At 37.3% G+C, this 17,457-nt stretch overlaps 1 protein-coding gene across 34 annotated transcripts in view; it reads right to left on the minus strand.

Moving 5' to 3' along the window:
- CCDC88A (coiled-coil domain containing 88A) overlaps positions 1–17,457 on the minus strand; it is a 77,058-nt gene that overhangs the window by 19,162 nt on the left and 40,439 nt on the right. For all 34 annotated transcript variants that reach the window (XM_046939677.1, XM_040698491.2, XM_015283337.4 and 31 more), the window contains 11 exons: positions 15,731–16,801; positions 15,104–15,231; positions 12,308–12,446; positions 11,494–11,670; positions 10,780–10,941; positions 8,106–8,383; positions 7,767–7,910; positions 7,049–7,235; positions 6,548–6,693; positions 5,858–5,950; positions 5,480–5,694 (listed from right to left, as the gene is read on the minus strand). In XM_046939677.1, coding sequence (XP_046795633.1) covers positions 5,480–5,694; positions 5,858–5,950; positions 6,548–6,693; positions 7,049–7,235; positions 7,767–7,910; positions 8,106–8,383; positions 10,780–10,941; positions 11,494–11,670; positions 12,308–12,446; positions 15,104–15,231; positions 15,731–16,801 — 2,740 coding nt within the window. The remainder of the gene's footprint in view (positions 1–5,479; positions 5,695–5,857; positions 5,951–6,547; positions 6,694–7,048; positions 7,236–7,766; positions 7,911–8,105; positions 8,384–10,779; positions 10,942–11,493; positions 11,671–12,307; positions 12,447–15,103; positions 15,232–15,730; positions 16,802–17,457) is intronic.

Here is a 17,457-nt window from a genome sequence, read left to right on the forward strand (position 1 = left end):
CTCATGCTTCTGTGTGATAATGAAATATGAAAGCTACACCAACATATGGAAACTACACTATGAAAACCTTCATATACTCAGAAACGCACCAAAAACAATGGTGAGGAGTGTGTCACAGCATGAAAGCTCTAACTGCCACCTCCTGGAAAACCACACCGAACTTCTTTGGAGATGGTTATAACAATTGATAATAAAACTTCTTATCAGTGTGAAAAACGCATTTATCGAACGTAAACAAAAACGTGAAGCAGAAAACTTTAAATGAAAGTAATTAAGTACAATGTCTACTTTGAAATATGTTCTTATCATTATCTTCTGAAAATGATGGCTTTTGTAAATTTTGCCTGCAGTACAAAACAATCTTTGTTAATATTTTTTGCTCACTAATAATTTTGATTACATACTGTATACTAGAAATAATATTGGACCTTATATTCAAGCAGCCACATTTATGTGTAGAGTGATTTTAATACTTCACTGAATTGTCTGTAAGTTAATTGTCTGTAAATTGTCTGTAAACTAAGATGAATCTGTAGTTAGAAAAATACTGGGTCAATATAAAAGTCAATATTTACTGGCTGGAACAGTAAATACTGAATCTTTTGGCTGAAAAAACCCCGAGGATTAAAAAAAAAATAGCAGAAGAAAATACACGAGTGTTGCTGTGATACTTTGGGAGGGCTAAAGGAAAGTTAAAGTAACATACTAAGTATCAGGAAACAGAGTTAAAATTACAAATGGCATTTAAAGATGGGGAGGGGGAAAAGTACTCATCCTTAGATTCAGCTATTCTCCTCTAGTAACTGATTACTATTCACTAATTACTTCACCTTGAAGCAGCAGATAAATGTGTCAGCTGACTGTGAAGCATACAGGAGTCACATGCAAACAACTAGATATAAAGATCCAGAAAGAAACATAATGGAATCACTGAACATTCTTATTTATGCAGATGTGAAAACAGTGCAGAACATTCTGTCAACCCAAGATCTGCTTGTTTTACCTCTCTAGAGCGACTTTTTGAGATCCATGCTTTGTCATTCACCTTGTTTTTCTACTAAGCCAGTAGCGTGTTATACATCCATTCTATTTCATATGTACACATATACATATATTTCATACGTATTTTACATGTACATATATACATATACATTTACAAGTGCACAAGAACTAGCCTGAAATAAAAATAAATCTCTATCATATTATTTTGTGTTTGCATTTAGAGCAGTATGTCTACAAGCCTCTGCTGTCTTCAAACAGCACCCAGCAGTCCAAGTCATAGACCAGAGCAATACTAACCTGGGTGGTAAGTACATACAGGGTAAAAAGATTGGGGTAAAAAGACTGTTTCTAACAAAATAAAACAGAGCAAATGTAAACTGAAAAGGTTACAGGGGACACAGTACAGTTAAGACCTATTTGTAACCCCTTCTACAGCATGCTTTAGATCATTTTACTTGCTGTCTCCCACACTTAGTATCTTCTATAAAGTCCTTTGCAAATAAGTTCCTGGGTGCCCACCTGTTTTGCCTGAAAGAAATGTCCTGGAAAAAATCTCGAACAGCAGAGCTACTGCAATGAGGCCGGTAACGAGCGGAGTCCCCCAGGGGTCTGTCTTGGGACTGGTGCTCTTTAACATCTTTATCAGTGACATCGACAATGGAATTGAGTGCACCCTCAGCAGATTTGCTGATGACACCAAACTGAGTGGTGCGGTTGACACAGAGGAAGGAAGGGATGCCATTCAGATGGACCTTGACAGACTTGAAAGGTGGGCCTGGGTGAACCTGATGAGGTTCAACACGGCAAAGTGCAGGGTTTTGCACTTGGGCCGGAGGAACCCCAGGCATCTACACAGACTGAAAGGAGCAGTCCTTGGGAGCAGCTCTGCAGAGAAGGACCTGGGGGTCCTGATGGATGACCAACTTAACATGAGCCAGCAGTGTGCTCTTGCAGCTCAGAAAGCAAATGGTATCCTGGGCTCCATCATGAGAGGGGTGGTCAGCAGAGACAGGAAGGTGATTGTCTCTCTCTACTCTGCTCTTGTGAGGCCCCATCTGGAGTACTGTGTCCAGGTACGGAGCCCCCAGTACAAGAAAGACAGAGAACTGCTGGAGAGGGTCCAGAGTAGGGCCACGAAGATGATCAGGGGGCTGGAGCACCTCCCCTATGAAGACAGGCTGAGGGAGCTGGGCTTATTCAGCCTGGAGAAGAGAAGGCTGCGGGGTGACCTCACTGCAACCTTTCAGTACCTGAAGGGAGCCTATAAACAAGAAGGGAGTAAACTCTTTGAAAGGGTAGATAACAGCAGGACAAGGGGAATGGTTTTAAGTTGAAAGAGGGAAGATTTAGGTTGGATGTTAGGGGGAAGTTCTTTACCAGGAGAGTGGTGAGGTGCTGGAACAGGCTGCCCAGAGAGGTTGTAGATGCCCCATCCCTGGAGGTGTTCAAGGCCAGGTTGGATGGGGCCCTGGGCAACCTGGTCTAGTAAATGGGGAGGTTGGTGGCCCTGCCTGGCAGGGGGGCTGGAAATTCATGATCCTTGAGGTCCCTTCCAACCCAGGCCACTCTGTGATTCTGATTCTGTGATACCACAGAAAAGTTCAGCTTAGGCAGCTTTCGCTCTTTGCATATTTATTCCAAAAACCTCCAAAAAACTGGTGATGGTAGGAGGACTATCTTTATATAGAGAGGATTACTAAGATTAACTGTAACTCTAGTAATAAGCATTGTTTTCTTTCTCTTTTGAGATTCTATGAACATGACCTTACTTACTGACTTAAAAATGTAGAATTTTCCCATGCATCAAACTCAAGACCCTCCCGTTTGTCATCCCACTACCATGTGCCAGAAACACCATGGTGAATTCTGTATGGAGAACATTACAGTCCCCAAGTTTTGTACATGCACACAGGAAAAGATTTGGCAGACATCTTCAAAGTGGAGCATGATATATTCCTGTTACTTCTATGATAGTCTAATACATCTGCTACTGGAACTACTATTTAAAGATGGCAGCTTAGTAATAGCTCTAATTCTGTGGATGCTGTTGACAATCTGCAATGTCTGAAGTGGAAGCTAACAGAAGGTTGTTTTTTTTTTTTCCCTTATAGAGAAAAAAACAATCCAAAAGTTTTCTACAAAAGCTCAGAATGGTATCCCATCCCCTCTGAGAGGACTGGCTCCACACAAACCACATATCAGATCTGTGGTACTCTCCAGCCTCAACCACTGAGTACACATGCGAAAAGTGAAGGTGAAACTGCAGTCAGGGCATACAGAGCCCTACAGGATGTAACCTGTGCTGCAAACATTCCAGCCATAAAGGCACACCCCCAGTCAAGACCTCTGAAACCAAACAAGGGCTTCATGCTCTCTGAGAGCAATGAAAACCATCCCAGCTGCTGCTTTCTTTTCACGTAGAAAATTTTCCATCAGCAGCAGTAGCAAAATAATTCATTTTGGAATTATTATGTCTGTTTCTCTGATGGAGGATACGGAAGCCCACATGTCTCAAGGATCACTGGAGGGCACTGTATGACAAACCCTTGAGAGCATCACTGATTTGTGCCAATGACAGCAATGTGGGGAACGGAAATCACCTTTTCTCTTACCTTCTGAAGGACACATGGGAGGGTTTTTCATTTCCCTCAGGGACCACCTCCTTTTACAGACATAGGAGTTCGGTGGGGCAAGGGAAGGGTTAAGTTCTGTCTCACAAATGGCCCTCCATTGGTGTGAAAAGCTACAACACCATGCATAGACAGAAGACAATGTAGAGATTTTTTCTCCTGTATTTTCTTTCAGTGGAAGCCATTACTGCAGAGTCACTTCTTTGAGAAGAAGAAGGAGACACAGAAGTTATTTTGGTGGAGTGCAAAACATGCACCACTACTGGTGCTTCTCACTGACACGTTCTGATCTTAACTTTGTGAGACACAGACTGTTTCAGTAAGATTGTCGGTGCCAAACTGGCATCCGGTTTATCCAAATCCTATCAAAAACTATGGATGCCATGGTGACGTGTAATGGAGGAAAGTAAGGATTCAGAATTAGAAATCAGCCCTTCCAGTTTGTGGATAAATACACTGCAATTGAAAGGAACATGAACAAGATCCATGGATAGAAAACTAATGAGGTCTGAACAACTTCAATCCTCTTAAGGATCAGTCATCCTAATTTCAACCTTGGCTTCACCAGAAGTGCAGCAGCAGTGTCCTCACATCACAAGGTCCCAAGTATGAACACAAAGAAAATGCACGTAGAAGAGCCCTTCCAGAATCCGGAATTATTGATGCACCCACTCTGAACCAAAGCATACACACTTGATTCAACCACACATGTAAACACATCCACTATAGCTTCACTCAGTCCTGAACTCTGTAAGACTTTGAGTTTACACTCTAAAATACACTCTTTTTAAAATTCATAGGTACCTGTTCTGAATCTTTAGAGACTCTTAACATTGAGAAATCTGAACTCCCCAAACTGCCAAGTTAGCAACCAAAGCAATGAAGTTTACCCTCAAATTTAATATTTTACTATTTTTAAAAAATGACATATCTAATTTAAAACTTCCATGAAATAGTGCTTTTAGATGCTTTCAACTTTAGCTAAGTTTACGTAGTAAGCTCAAAAAAAAAAAAAGCCACCATAGCAGCTTTAATTATTTTGAACACAGAAAATTCATAGCTGGCATGAAAGCAGAATATCCATCTGATGTATTTTGAAACCCAAGACAAAGAACTTTTAAAATTTAAAAATGATTGTTATTAAACATGTATTCTGATGCTTTTAAATGCACAGCCAAAAATGCTTTTGATGAACCCGGTTGTTTATATTGTGGGCATCCTAAAATGGTGGGTGTCAAGCTCTTTCAACGTAAGCAAATCATCTGAAATATTTGATCCTCCCACACTCTTGTGATGCTCCTCAGTTTCCCTTTTTAGACTCTTAGTTCTAATCCTTCAGATGAGTAACAAGTGGTTTTGTTTTGTTGTTGTTGTTTGCTTATTAAAAACAAGTTATGTCCCTACATAATGCTTCCCATTGCATATTCAAATGTCAGAAATCTTCATCACTGATTCTGGAGGAATATCTCCAAACAGATCTATTTTGCAACTACAGAATAGCAAATCCACAGCTTGCAAAGCACACTCAAAGATGCTAGGACAAAAGCGAGAAACAGAACATGGTCCCTGTGATGTTATCTAACATTCTACCTGAAATTCTGCTTTCCCAACCCAACAACACAACTTACTTCATCTTTCATCTCAACATCTTCATTTAGAGCTACAGAAATGCTAAAAACTACCACCTGCCCACTAAAAAGATCTGCATGAAATCTGTAAAAAAATAATAATAAATACAAAAATTCAGACTTTAAGAATTACCTGTAAAAAATCCTCTACAATACAGAGGTTTAAACTGACAATCTCTTTATTTTATATGCATCAAAGAGAGGTTTCGTAGTACTCACTAGTACTCTTTTTGGTTCCCAGGACCTGGCCATCTTCAAGAGAGTTCGAGCCCACTGAGGAACTATCCTGACTGTCCTGGTGGGGCAGCTGAAGAAATCCTTCACTGGATTCTGAACGGGTAGGTGTAAGGCTTGCAGACTTCTGACGTTCTCGATTAACATCCTTCTTGGATTTCATCAGTTTCCTCATCTTCAGTGTAATCCAGTTGCCCCTTCTGTTATCAATAATACAGTACGTTTATTTGCATGTCCTATGTATGAGAGAATACAGACATCATTCTGTTCCTCTGAAGTTTAAAGCAAAACTCATCTTTCAGTTGGAACAGAATGGGAATGTTGTGTTGTAGGTATCTATTTTTATACCATATTGATCACTACCTTCTAGGTGGAGATGGCTCATAAAATTTATACTGATCCATTATCTTCTCCTCCAATTTCTCCTTCTGTCGCCTTAATTCATTTAGCTTGTCGCTGTGAACAGAAATTAACGATGATGTATGCTTGGGAAATGAATACTTAATGAATACATAACATGCAAGTAGCATGTTCCTCTGGACATCAGTTATCTGAAAAGCTGACAGTTTCTGTAGGAAATTCTTATCTAACACTTGTTTCTTATTAAAAAAATATCAAGACAGTGAAATAAAGAAAACAAACAGCCTTCAGTACGATAAGAACATCAGTCTTTGTTATACAACAGAACCTCTCCCCCAAAAAGGTGTATATAAGTCATACCAGGATCATGTACACAAGTTTATTTTCTCTTCTATCAAATTCACTAAAAAGGCTGCAGTCTGCAAGCAAGTCTAAGATCTTTGAATGAGGAATAAAATACATTTTAATTAGATGTTTTTATCACTAATAACAAAAGCAGTCATACTCATCTCTTAGAGTTAAAAGCCAATGTTCTTAGTTTTAATCAGCTGCTGTCCACGTATGACTTAAGTTTTTGTTTTTTAAAAGAGAAACATGCTACTTCTGATATGTTCATTTCTATATACAACAAAACGTTTCTTAAAAAAATGTAACTGCTCTTATCACAGTAATGTCATTGTTTTCAAAACTCACATGTACTGTCTTTGCTCTACATGGAAGAGATCCTTGCTTTCCATATTCTGCTCAAGTAACGTTCTATTCTGTAGCATTAATGTCTGAATTTGATCTAGCAGGTGTCTGTTTTCCTCCTCCATATTTCCTTTAAGCTGGCTAAGCAGCTGTTAAAATAAATGAAATGGTATGTGCATATATATATGAGCCTATTTTATACACAGATTATCAAGAAAACTTAGAGAGGTCTACAATGTATTTATTTCAACAGTCAAATCAAACAGAAAACTAAATCATGATTCGACTGATACGACCTTTAACACTTTAATTAACTTAATACAGTTTACCTAGCATGAGCCCATTTTTTTGATTGCCTGTACAGCAGGCAAATTCATTTGCCTTCAGAGCCACTTCATTATCTATAAACAAGTGATCAATTCTCAAGCAGCTCATATTATTTTATAAATTTATATATACTGTTACAATGATACTGGTCTTAAAAATACAGTAATTTTCACATACCTCACACTGATTACTTATTTTTGTACATTTAATATCCAGAAGTTGGTACTCTTCTCTGAGTTTAGAGAACTCAGCTTCTAATTGTGTTTGTCCCAGTTTGGAATTGTTTAACAAAGTCTTCAAATTCTTATGATCAGTTTGCAGAACTTCATTCTCTTTCAAGAGTTGATCATGTGTATGAGCAAGCCTGGAATTTAAAAGATAACATAAAAGAATACATGCAATTTTGATAGCAGGAATTGTATTCACAACCCACGCTCCCTCAAAACACTGAGCTTCCAGGGCTTGGTGCTCACAGAATACATATAAAATTTCCTTAGTAAGTTCTCTCTTAGTCTGCAGGTATGTGTTGTGCAGACCTTCGCTGCCCACACCATTACATTTCTACCCCTATCAGAATCAACCTGTCATTCCGCCCCTTGAGCAACTCGCTGTGGGTTGGTCTCTCTGCAGCCCACATCCACACTGCACAGCACTTTGCCTGGCATTCTTGTGCTGCAAGGTGAAATTCAGTGTAGTCACGATAAAATGATCATTCTTTGTGCATTTTTTTTTCTATTCAGACTTCCTATTACAGAGCAGTTTCTATAGGCTATGGACCATTTATGTTCTGGCGCATGGCATCAGGTATTAAGAAACATGAGTGGATGCAATACTTGTTTAGACCATGCTGGTGAGCACTCAAAGCTCCAGTAGCATACACAGACTTGTGCTTTACCTATCATTTTCATCACGAAGTTTCTTATACTCTGCTGCTACAGTCTCATGTTTTTCATTTTGCTGCAGCATTTTCTCCTGTTCTGTTTTGAGCACTTTCTCCAATTCTTCCAGCTGCACTTTCTGCTTAAGCAACTGACTGTACCTGCAAAAAAAAAAAAAAAAATCATATTTCTTTTCTATAGAACAACAAGAAAACATGGAAATTTTCTTGAAATGGTGATCTTTCAAATTTTGAAGATCTTATATCTTTGAGTAATGGAAAGTTTATTCATGCTACGTATACAGAACTTTGCTTAGAAACCGGTCTTCTAGTTTTAATATGCGTGTTAGTACTTACCTATCTTCCAAGTCCTTATGTTCCACCTCCAGATTTTTGTGTGCAGATTTAAGACTTCCATGTTTAGCAATCAGCGACTCATACTCAGAAGCCTGGCGTTCATGGAGGTGCTCCAGTTTTTCGTGGTCTTTCAGAAGTGAATCATACAATGACTTCAGATCCTCAAGCTCCTTGAGCACACCTTCCTTCTCATTTTCTAAAGCAGACTGTTGAATCAACAGTTGTGCATTCTGATTCATTAGAGATGTACTTTGAGAATTAAGGGTAGAATTTTCAACCTGCAGATGTAAATATTTGACAAGAGAAACAAATTTATTTCATAGACTGAGTCATCTCGTCTGAATCCTCTTAATTAAAAGGTTTCCTGAGTGTTTAACTTTGAGTTACTCCATTACCTGACAACCTTTAATGAAAATACTTTTCTTCTTCTATCCTAATAACTCAAATTTGTACACCTTTAAGAATACTTTGGATTGCCAACAATCCTCTAGTCACGTAAATCCAGTCTGTGACATTACTACTATGCAAGCTCCTTTTATTTTGGTATAACTCTTTCTTGTACAGAATCTCTATTGTCTCCATAAAATCCTTGCTGTATCCATGTAGACTTCACAATTAGTCTTAAAACATTACCATCCATTTAACAGAGAGAAAGAGAAATTGTCAAACTTGAAAGGAACTAGCCATATTCTATTTGACTGAGAAGCTGCCAGTTACTGTTCTTTTCCCATCACAGTAAATGGCAGCAGCTGATCAACTTATGGATACGTTGTAGGATCTGATAGAAAGCACTCCTGTGGAAGAGTACCATTTTTTAAAAGCTACGTCAGAACAGTATTACTATCCATTACACGTTAAAGTATTCAACATAAGATATAAAAATCTTTACTTTGCCTATAAAAAAATTAACCTAATCTAATCCGTAGATGTATTAAAGAATTGAGGATACCTAACATACTTGTCATCTGATCTGTAATACGCTCATTTCCTCCTCTTTCTTAATCAATAACAAAAGCAAACAAAAACACTCACTAAATGACTGAGACTTCTAATGCCCTCGAGGTATCTGTTAAGGTTAAAAACAAATCCAAGAAAGTCTACTGCTGCAGTACATGCTGTTACTAAAGAACAAATCCCTTTCTTTTGGAACAGAAGCATTCTTTGCTGCAGGTAACAAAGCTGAAGCTTCACTGGAAATGAAGTAACATCTGACAGCACGTATATGCTGTAAAACTTCAGACTGAATTCAAAGTTTGATTTAGTTCAGAATTCCCAGTTATTCTTTAATATATCATTTTTCTAATATGTTCTTTAGGGGTAACAGGAGGAATACTAGATTTACAGTTGCTTAAGAACAGCTTAAATGTAGTCAACATAGTCCAGTCTCATTTGCATTTCAGGTTAATATTTAATTTTCTTGAGCATACTTCAGCTTTCATTTTGATTTACATTTATTTGCTCACCAACAGATATGAGCAAAACAGCTGAATTCTAAAGGAAGAAGAGGCAGTCCCTTTCTCATGCTGGCTGTGATATTCTATGTCATTCCCAGCTACTAACATCACATTGCTTGGTGAGGCTCACAGCAACAACAACATTAAAAGCAAAAAATACTTCCTCTTCCAACTCATTACCACAGTACTTGAACTTATCTAGTTATTACCCTTGCTTGTCAGATAGGAAAGGCTTGTGGTGATGTTTTTTCATGAGGCAAGAAGGAACTGCATAAGATATTCTTGTTATTTTGACAAATGTTATTACAAAATAGCAACAGTCCTGAATCCCAGATATATACCCCCATTTGTCTGAAATGCACAAGGTATTTCCATGCTCGTGCCCGTTGATATTTTAAAAACTAGATGAGACGCACCACGTGCACAAATACTCTGTTTTGTTCATAGGCTTGCCTGCCACATAGGGGAGCAGTGTGCACTAATTAGACTTCAGTGTGGTAGATGGGAAGTGCATCTGTGGTGCAACAGCAGAAGACAGAAGCATGACTCAAGGCATTCACAAAATGCATTGCTTGTTCACTCACGTAAGGATTCCTTCACTCATTGATATCTGCCCACTTTTCATCATTTTTTTGGCATCTATTTCTGCTGAACTGCAGACTTTGTATTAATTTTCCCATCAAGTAGTTTTGATTCACAGAGCTCCAAAACTTATTCAATCCGTTAAGAAGCATATTTTATTTATCAGAGGAAAAAAACCCCAAACCATGTATTTGATAACTAACGCCTTGCTTTTTCTTTTAGGTATCATTTTTTATTTATTTATTTTTAAATTCCAGCTTTAAAAATAGAATAACTCATTAGTCTCTGTGGACTTACCTACTACTTCCCTGGCCTAATTTAGAACTAAAAAAGAAATAATATTTTTTTAAAAATCTTAAAAGATAGAAAAAAAAAAGATGGAATCTACTCTACTCCTGATTATAAAGCCATGAGTTTAAATAGGACAAACACAAGGGAATAAAAGCAGCTTCTAGAAATTTTGCTCTTGTTCATCAATCACTAAATATCATTTGACTATGCTTAGCGCATATTGTTTGCACATTCCTTTCTCTTCCATATGTGCACCAGAAGCAAAATACAACTTACATCACTGCCATCAGCTTTGAAAAAAACTCTGAATTAAATTTATTTTTAAAAAGAAAATAGGAAAATATTACCTGAAGTTTGGCATTTTGAGTCTGCAGAGTTGTGTTCTGCTCCTGTAGAGAAACGGTCTGTCTCTGAAGTGCAAGAATCTGAGCTTGCAGATTGTTATTCTGTGTCTCCAGCTGCTTTAATTGTGTTTTCAGTGCTTGCTTCTCCGCTTGAAGTGTAGCATTCTTTGAACAACAAAAAAGAAAATTGGAGTTCACACGTTTTTGCAGAACTTTAGAAACAACACTTCCTCCAAAGCAAATAAAGCAGCATGATTTACACTGCTGTGATCCTTTGTACTTCAGCTTCAGCAGCAAGAAAGAGATTTACAACATTCACAGATATTTAGAGTGTAACAGAACTATGTATCACCTTATATTATGAAAGTAACATACAATGGTATCACTACAGTTTAAGACTGAAATAATGGTTAACTAGTATTTTACCTAAGGAGAAACGGTAAAGAACTCTCAATTATGTGTATATAAAGATTATGAGTGATCTGTGAGGTATCTGCAGATTCAAAAGGGAAAAATTCAGGCTTCCATTTTTTTCCTTTTAAATGTCTGTCAAGTGCTTTACAGCATTGCAAGATCCAGCTGTGCTATGTACTATAACACAGATTCTGTAAGTTAGGTGATAAATTGCAGACTTCTTTAAGAATATCCTCATACAAATTATTGTAACAGCTCATGACAAATGTTTAAAATGAGAATAACAGAAAAAGCACATCTTACATTCCTTTCCACTTCAATTAATCTATCTTTAACTTTCAGTAATTCTCTAGTCGTTTCCTGGTTTTCTTTCTCCCACTTATTGACAGACTGATTTTCTTCTCCCTTTCTTGGAGGAGGATTCTGAACCATTCTTTCCTCTTCTTGTCTTTGTTTGAGAGCTTCATAGTTCTTTTTCACCTGAAATTATTCAGGACAATTTGCATTAAGTTTAGAATTTTCCATTTCCTACATTATATAATATTATACGACCGTACCACTTTCCACAGTACAAAAAATGCTCTATACTACTGTATCTGTAGATTTGCTTTCTTTATATGTTTGGTGAGATACTGTAAAAATGATGTATGGATACCAATAGCTCAACCATAATAAACACTTAGACAAGCATGACTGAACCAAAAGGAGACTTCATTTTATTTTAGTGCTTTCAATTGTATCTCTCAACTTTTATAATGAAGTCCAACAACCAAGGAGACCATTTCTTTTTTTTTAACTAGTCATTCAGGCTCAAAGTAGATCAGGAAATGTAACTTACAAAGAATTGACTATTTTTGGCATCCCAAGTCGAACAGACTTCAGAATATTTATCTACCCAACATACTGAATGATCACCAACTTCTCTTCATGTGATTTCAATGCTGGACCTCTATCACTGCAGTTTTAAAAAGCAATTACATCTTTGCCCTGCTTTATGCTACCCCAAGGTTACTCATCTTTTTTGCTGTCTTAAACAAGATTACCAAGCAAAGAGCAGAAACAACAGCAACTGGAATATGATTCGTTTAACCTCACACAAAGATGACATTCTCCTTACTGTTTTAAGTTCCTGACGGAGCTGCTGGTTTAAATTTGTTGATTCTTCTAAACGAGCCTCCAAAGCAGCAATTTTTTCTTCTTTTATTTCAAGAGACTTCTTAAGAGTGGATTCCAATTTTGACTCCAAAAGTTTGTACCTATCCAAAGACGTACCACAAAAATATGTTTTTCTTTCAACAATTATTTCAGGTTATTTAAATCTCACAGTGTTCTGAAGCAGTAGGCTCAACAGCTATGTTCAAAAACATCCAAGTGCTAACTCTGTTCAAAAGCATGAAGATGCCTTGGTGATAATATCAAGTCTCTCATAGAAATGGAAAGTAACAATCAAAACCATTTTAAAATCCTTTTTCCTTTTAAAACATATTACACGCCCAAAAGCAATACTCAGCCACAACAGTAGGGTGCTGACTTTACTTGGAGAATTAGTGTGCGTGTGCTGACATCACCCTCCTTTCTCTGGCTCCACTCCAGCAAATCCAGCAGGGACTGCAACTAAATTCAAATGTGAAGTATTTGGAGAGCAAGATTTTCATCAATTTCCATTTCCTGCCTGCTCAAATAGAGGAGGCATTAGGGATGGAGAACAGTTCTTTGCAGGTGCATACTCATTGGATGCATGAGTGTGTGAATTGCTCACTCAGCCCAGCTGCTGCTATTTTAAGACTGTCACCACTCCTGACATATGAAGATTCCATTTTTTTTTGCTGTATTTACAATACTGTAGGGCACCTAAAGAAACAACCACATATTTTGGAGAGGAGTGACCAGATTTGGGATATATTGCTTTAGAACATTATTTCCTGAAACCGTCAGTGCAGGATATTCTAATGCATTATTAGACCTTTTAGAAAAGAGGATTTTAGAAGGCCACACTCATTAATCACTTTCCAACTGCTCTGTCACTGTACATGTGTTCAGAATTTGGAAGACATCCCGTTTTTGCCAGCTGTAGGATAAAATAAAAGCAGCCATAAATTCTTCCCTTCTTAATCTCAATTGCTGAAAAATCTGTCAGAGTGAAGAGAAGAGATTGCAAGAGACTCCTGAATTGACAACAGCATTAGATCTAGTCAGGAACTGGAGCAGAAGACCAATGGTAAGAGAATTAGTAAGGAGAAAGCTGTCCAAAAACATTATGTAGTAGAATGAGAATTCTAGATTCTAAGGTACAAGAAATAGTTTTCAGGCAGTCTATGGAAAGTAGAACAGATAGCATTTCATCTTTGTGAGCTGAAGCATATATTCAGCTACAAATAAGTTCTGTTATTACAAAGATATACAGTTACATGGAAAAAGACGAAGGAAAAAGACTATTAACGGAGACCCAATCTCCAGCATCCTTTTGAATACTTAACAACAAGAAATGGTACAAATTTCTGATCTCACTGACATTTGGGTATTTCAGATTCAAGGTCTGAATCTATAAATGCTTGCCTCAAGACAGCTGTCATTTGAAAGGTAATACAAAATGGGAAAGAATTCAGAGCTAATTTATCAAGTGGGATCAGCTTAGCCCCAGATAGAAGGAGATTTTTCTCTAAGTGAGGGAAAAAAAATGTGTGTTTTCACCTTGAAGCAACGGGCAGGACAGCTGAAAAGCACTTTCCAAGCCAACAAACTTCCAAACAACAAATTTCAAGCAAATATTTCTCATTCATGACCCTCCAGCTCTACATGCAGTTTTTAAAAATAGCTCTACATTCTTGAATGAGAAGTATCTAAAATGGGAAAGCATATTATTCTGTATAGGTGTTTTTGGAAGTTGTACTACGTGAAAAGGTTTAGTAATCTGCTTCCACATTCTCACAGATGACGTTCTAAGGCCTGTTGGTGACAGAACGCCTTATTTTGTGAGCTGAAAGAAGATAAAGGACACCAGCAGAAAACGAGATGGCAATGGCTCTATGGCACCACCCCACTGTATCAGCTCTGGCAGCAAGAAAAGGAAACTGAAGGAAAAGAAATGTCATTTGGTTTTGTTTCAATATAAAAGGCCCTAAACCAATCTACATGTAATGACAGATGATCGTGACAACACCAGCTATTATTCCCCCCTGCTTCTGTTGGGGTTTTTTTGTTTGTTTGTTTATTTTTAAGAAAAGAATAGCATCATGGACGAAAGACTGGAAAGATTGGACAGAAGCCCATACTTGTCTGCTTTTCTTCCGTCATAAGTTTTCCCTAAATCCCTGCAGGACAAGACAGAACACAACATACAGTAGAGGAAACTGAAACAGATGTCAGGTAATAGCTGCTTTATGCTGGCAGGCATGGAAGAGTGATAAGAACCTGTATGAAGTTTTGGAAATATTAGAAATATCTTAGCCCATGTAGGAAGGAAAGCAAGCAATTTCTTTTTTCATAGATTTTACAAGAAAATAGCAGAAAGCAAAGACAGAGAGGTTAAGCTAACGTGACAAAAGTGTAAATGACATTTCTACCAGTCCGAAGGGGAAAACCTTAAGATGAGCATACTATATTTTACTGTCACTGTTCCCACTACTAACTAGAACATTAGCTGTTTTAATTATACATTAACCACATCTACTGACATACTTTAATAAATTTCTTAGTAGCAAAATGGGTAGCTCATTGCCAAAGGTAAATGTAAAAGTACATCAGCTAACTGATTCATATCAAAGAACAGCAAGTTCTGTTTTGTGTCTGTTACCATGCATTAAAATCTTAACATGTACACAATACCATCTATAAAACCATTTTATCTTTATGAATAAGAATAACCCTAACCTCTGTGCTGTTTTTTGACTGGGCAAGCCAACATCATTCTTACCTGTCATCACTACTCTGCTCATCACACAAGAGACGCTCCTTGTTTAAGCCTATTTTTTCAAGCTCATGGGAAAGTTTTTCTAGATCGTTGTTCATTTGTTGGGTCTTCAGTTTTTCATTCACCAAGTCCTTACACAGAAAAAGTTAGTGTTATCATACAAATAAAATGATAGTCTTAGTTCTCTCTAGGGACAGGTGGTCTACCACCATCTAAAATCTGCCTGTGCCACTAACTCTCCCTTCCTTACAGTTGTTAGGTTTTAATTGTATCAGACATTCCACTGCAACCAAAAGTAGGACTGCATTTTAGTTCTTCACCCTCCTCCTTTCTAACTTGGCCTTGAACATCAGAATCAAGGGGTAATGCTGCAGCTCAAACAAACACTAAGATGAAGGATCTGAACAACGTTCAATTAACAAAGGCTCCATAACTGTCTGTAAGCACCCTTAAAGATTTCAGTGTAAATATGACTGCATCTATTATTATTATGCAACTCTGTCCCTACTGCAACCCCTAAAATATGCTAGCAGTTTACAGATTGAAGAGTTTTTTTCCCCAAAAACACAGATATTAGTCCTCTATGCTATAAACAGATTACAACAAGAATGGTAACTACTTTCTATTTACCTCTCGTAATGTGACAAGGGTTTTCTTATCAATGCTAGCTCTTTTCACAAGTTCTTTATTTTCCATTTCTAGTTCTTTCAGGCGCACACATGACTCCTTATAGACAGCTATTTGTTTAAACAGAGACTTATTTTCCTTTTCCAGATGGTTAATTTTGACATTATTTTCTTCTAATGTACTGTCTTTAATTTCTGCTTGCTGTCGAAGTCTTTTATTTTCTTTTTCTAGCTGTTTCTTATCTTTTTCCAGTTGAGAAGTCTCCTGTTCTAACAACTTATTCTCTTTTTCCAGTTGCTCCAGGCGCTTACTAGAAATTACCAATTCTTCTAAGTTTTTCTGTAGAGTTTGATTTTCGGACTCTAAATCTTGTAATTCACCTTCTAATTGCTGAATTTTCTTATTGCTGTTTTCAAGGGCTTTCTGTAGCCTTTGGTTTTCTGTGTCTAGACCCTGGTAGCTGACTTCTAAGCGTTCACTTTTCTTAAACGACGCTTTCATGAGTTCAAGGCTCTTTTTAAGCTGCTCCTTTTCGCTCTCCAGCTCCTTATTTTCTAACTGTAACTGTGCCATTTTAATGCTTGTGCACTTTGAAGATTCAATTCTTCTTCTTAACTCTAAATTTTCTTCATCAAGTTGGGAGTTTTCCTTTTCCAAGGACTCTAGTTGAAACGAGAGGTTTTTCAGACTATCCAAAGTTTTTTTCAGCTTTCTGTTTTCTATGTCCAGGTCTGAGTTCTCTTTCTCTAAGGCCTCTATCTTCTCACAAGTGATACTTAAGTTAGCAATTTTTTTCTGTAATAATTCATTTTCCTTCTCCAGATGATGCAGCTCATTCTCAAGTTCTTCTGCTCTCTCTGCTTTCTCTTTATAGTGTTCCATTTCCTTCCTGACTTGTTTTATTTCAAATTCAAGCTTATTTAACTTACTGCTGGTTTCCTTAATAGACTCGTGAAGAATTTTGTTTTCTTTTTCAATTTCTTTCATTTGCGCTTCAGCACTGATTTGTGAGCGTTGTCTTAAAGAAGCTATGGTTTGATTCGAACGTTCATTTTCTTGTTCTAATAGTTTAATCTGATTTAAGGGAAAAACAAACTTCAGTAAGCAACACGTCAACAAATAGTTATTCCCATACATAACTGAACGCTACTAAGATGATGGGACTGCATCCTGTTGCCTTTTTACAGTAAGATTTTAAATGGGACTTACTCTACTGCTTATTTATTTGCAGCCTTACAGACAGCGCATATGTACAGAGGCGACAGTTTGACAAAATCAACGTAAATCAGCAGGACTCCTCAAACATTTTCCTCTTGGATTTCAGACAACACAAAAATAAAACACACAAAAACACACAAAAGCTGCATTTTATTTCTTAGCCTCATTCCCTTCTCATTTGTGTTTAATCAAATCTAGTTTGTATTTTCCTTAAAAATCTGTGATTTCCAGAGAGCTTCCTCTAGAAACATATTAACAAAGTATAAAACTGCAGTCGAGTTCTAAACCAAACCTGAGATGGAAGGAAGTGAGATAGACACGAGAGTGTCTTTGTTGCACTTGGAAAAAACAGAACTGATCTTTGGGATATGATGGCATCCTCTTTACAGTCAATCACATTTTGGGAAGAAATATCATCAAGAAGCAGTGGAATTAATAAAGGATAACTACAGTTCTAATTTTGAAGGACTTGATTACTAACAATGATTTCCAGAAGTCTCCATAACTTGTCT

Source organism: Gallus gallus, chromosome 3 (genome assembly GCF_016699485.2).
Source record: "Gallus gallus isolate bGalGal1 chromosome 3, bGalGal1.mat.broiler.GRCg7b, whole genome shotgun sequence".
Classification (NCBI taxonomy): Eukaryota; Metazoa; Chordata; class Aves; order Galliformes; family Phasianidae; genus Gallus; species Gallus gallus.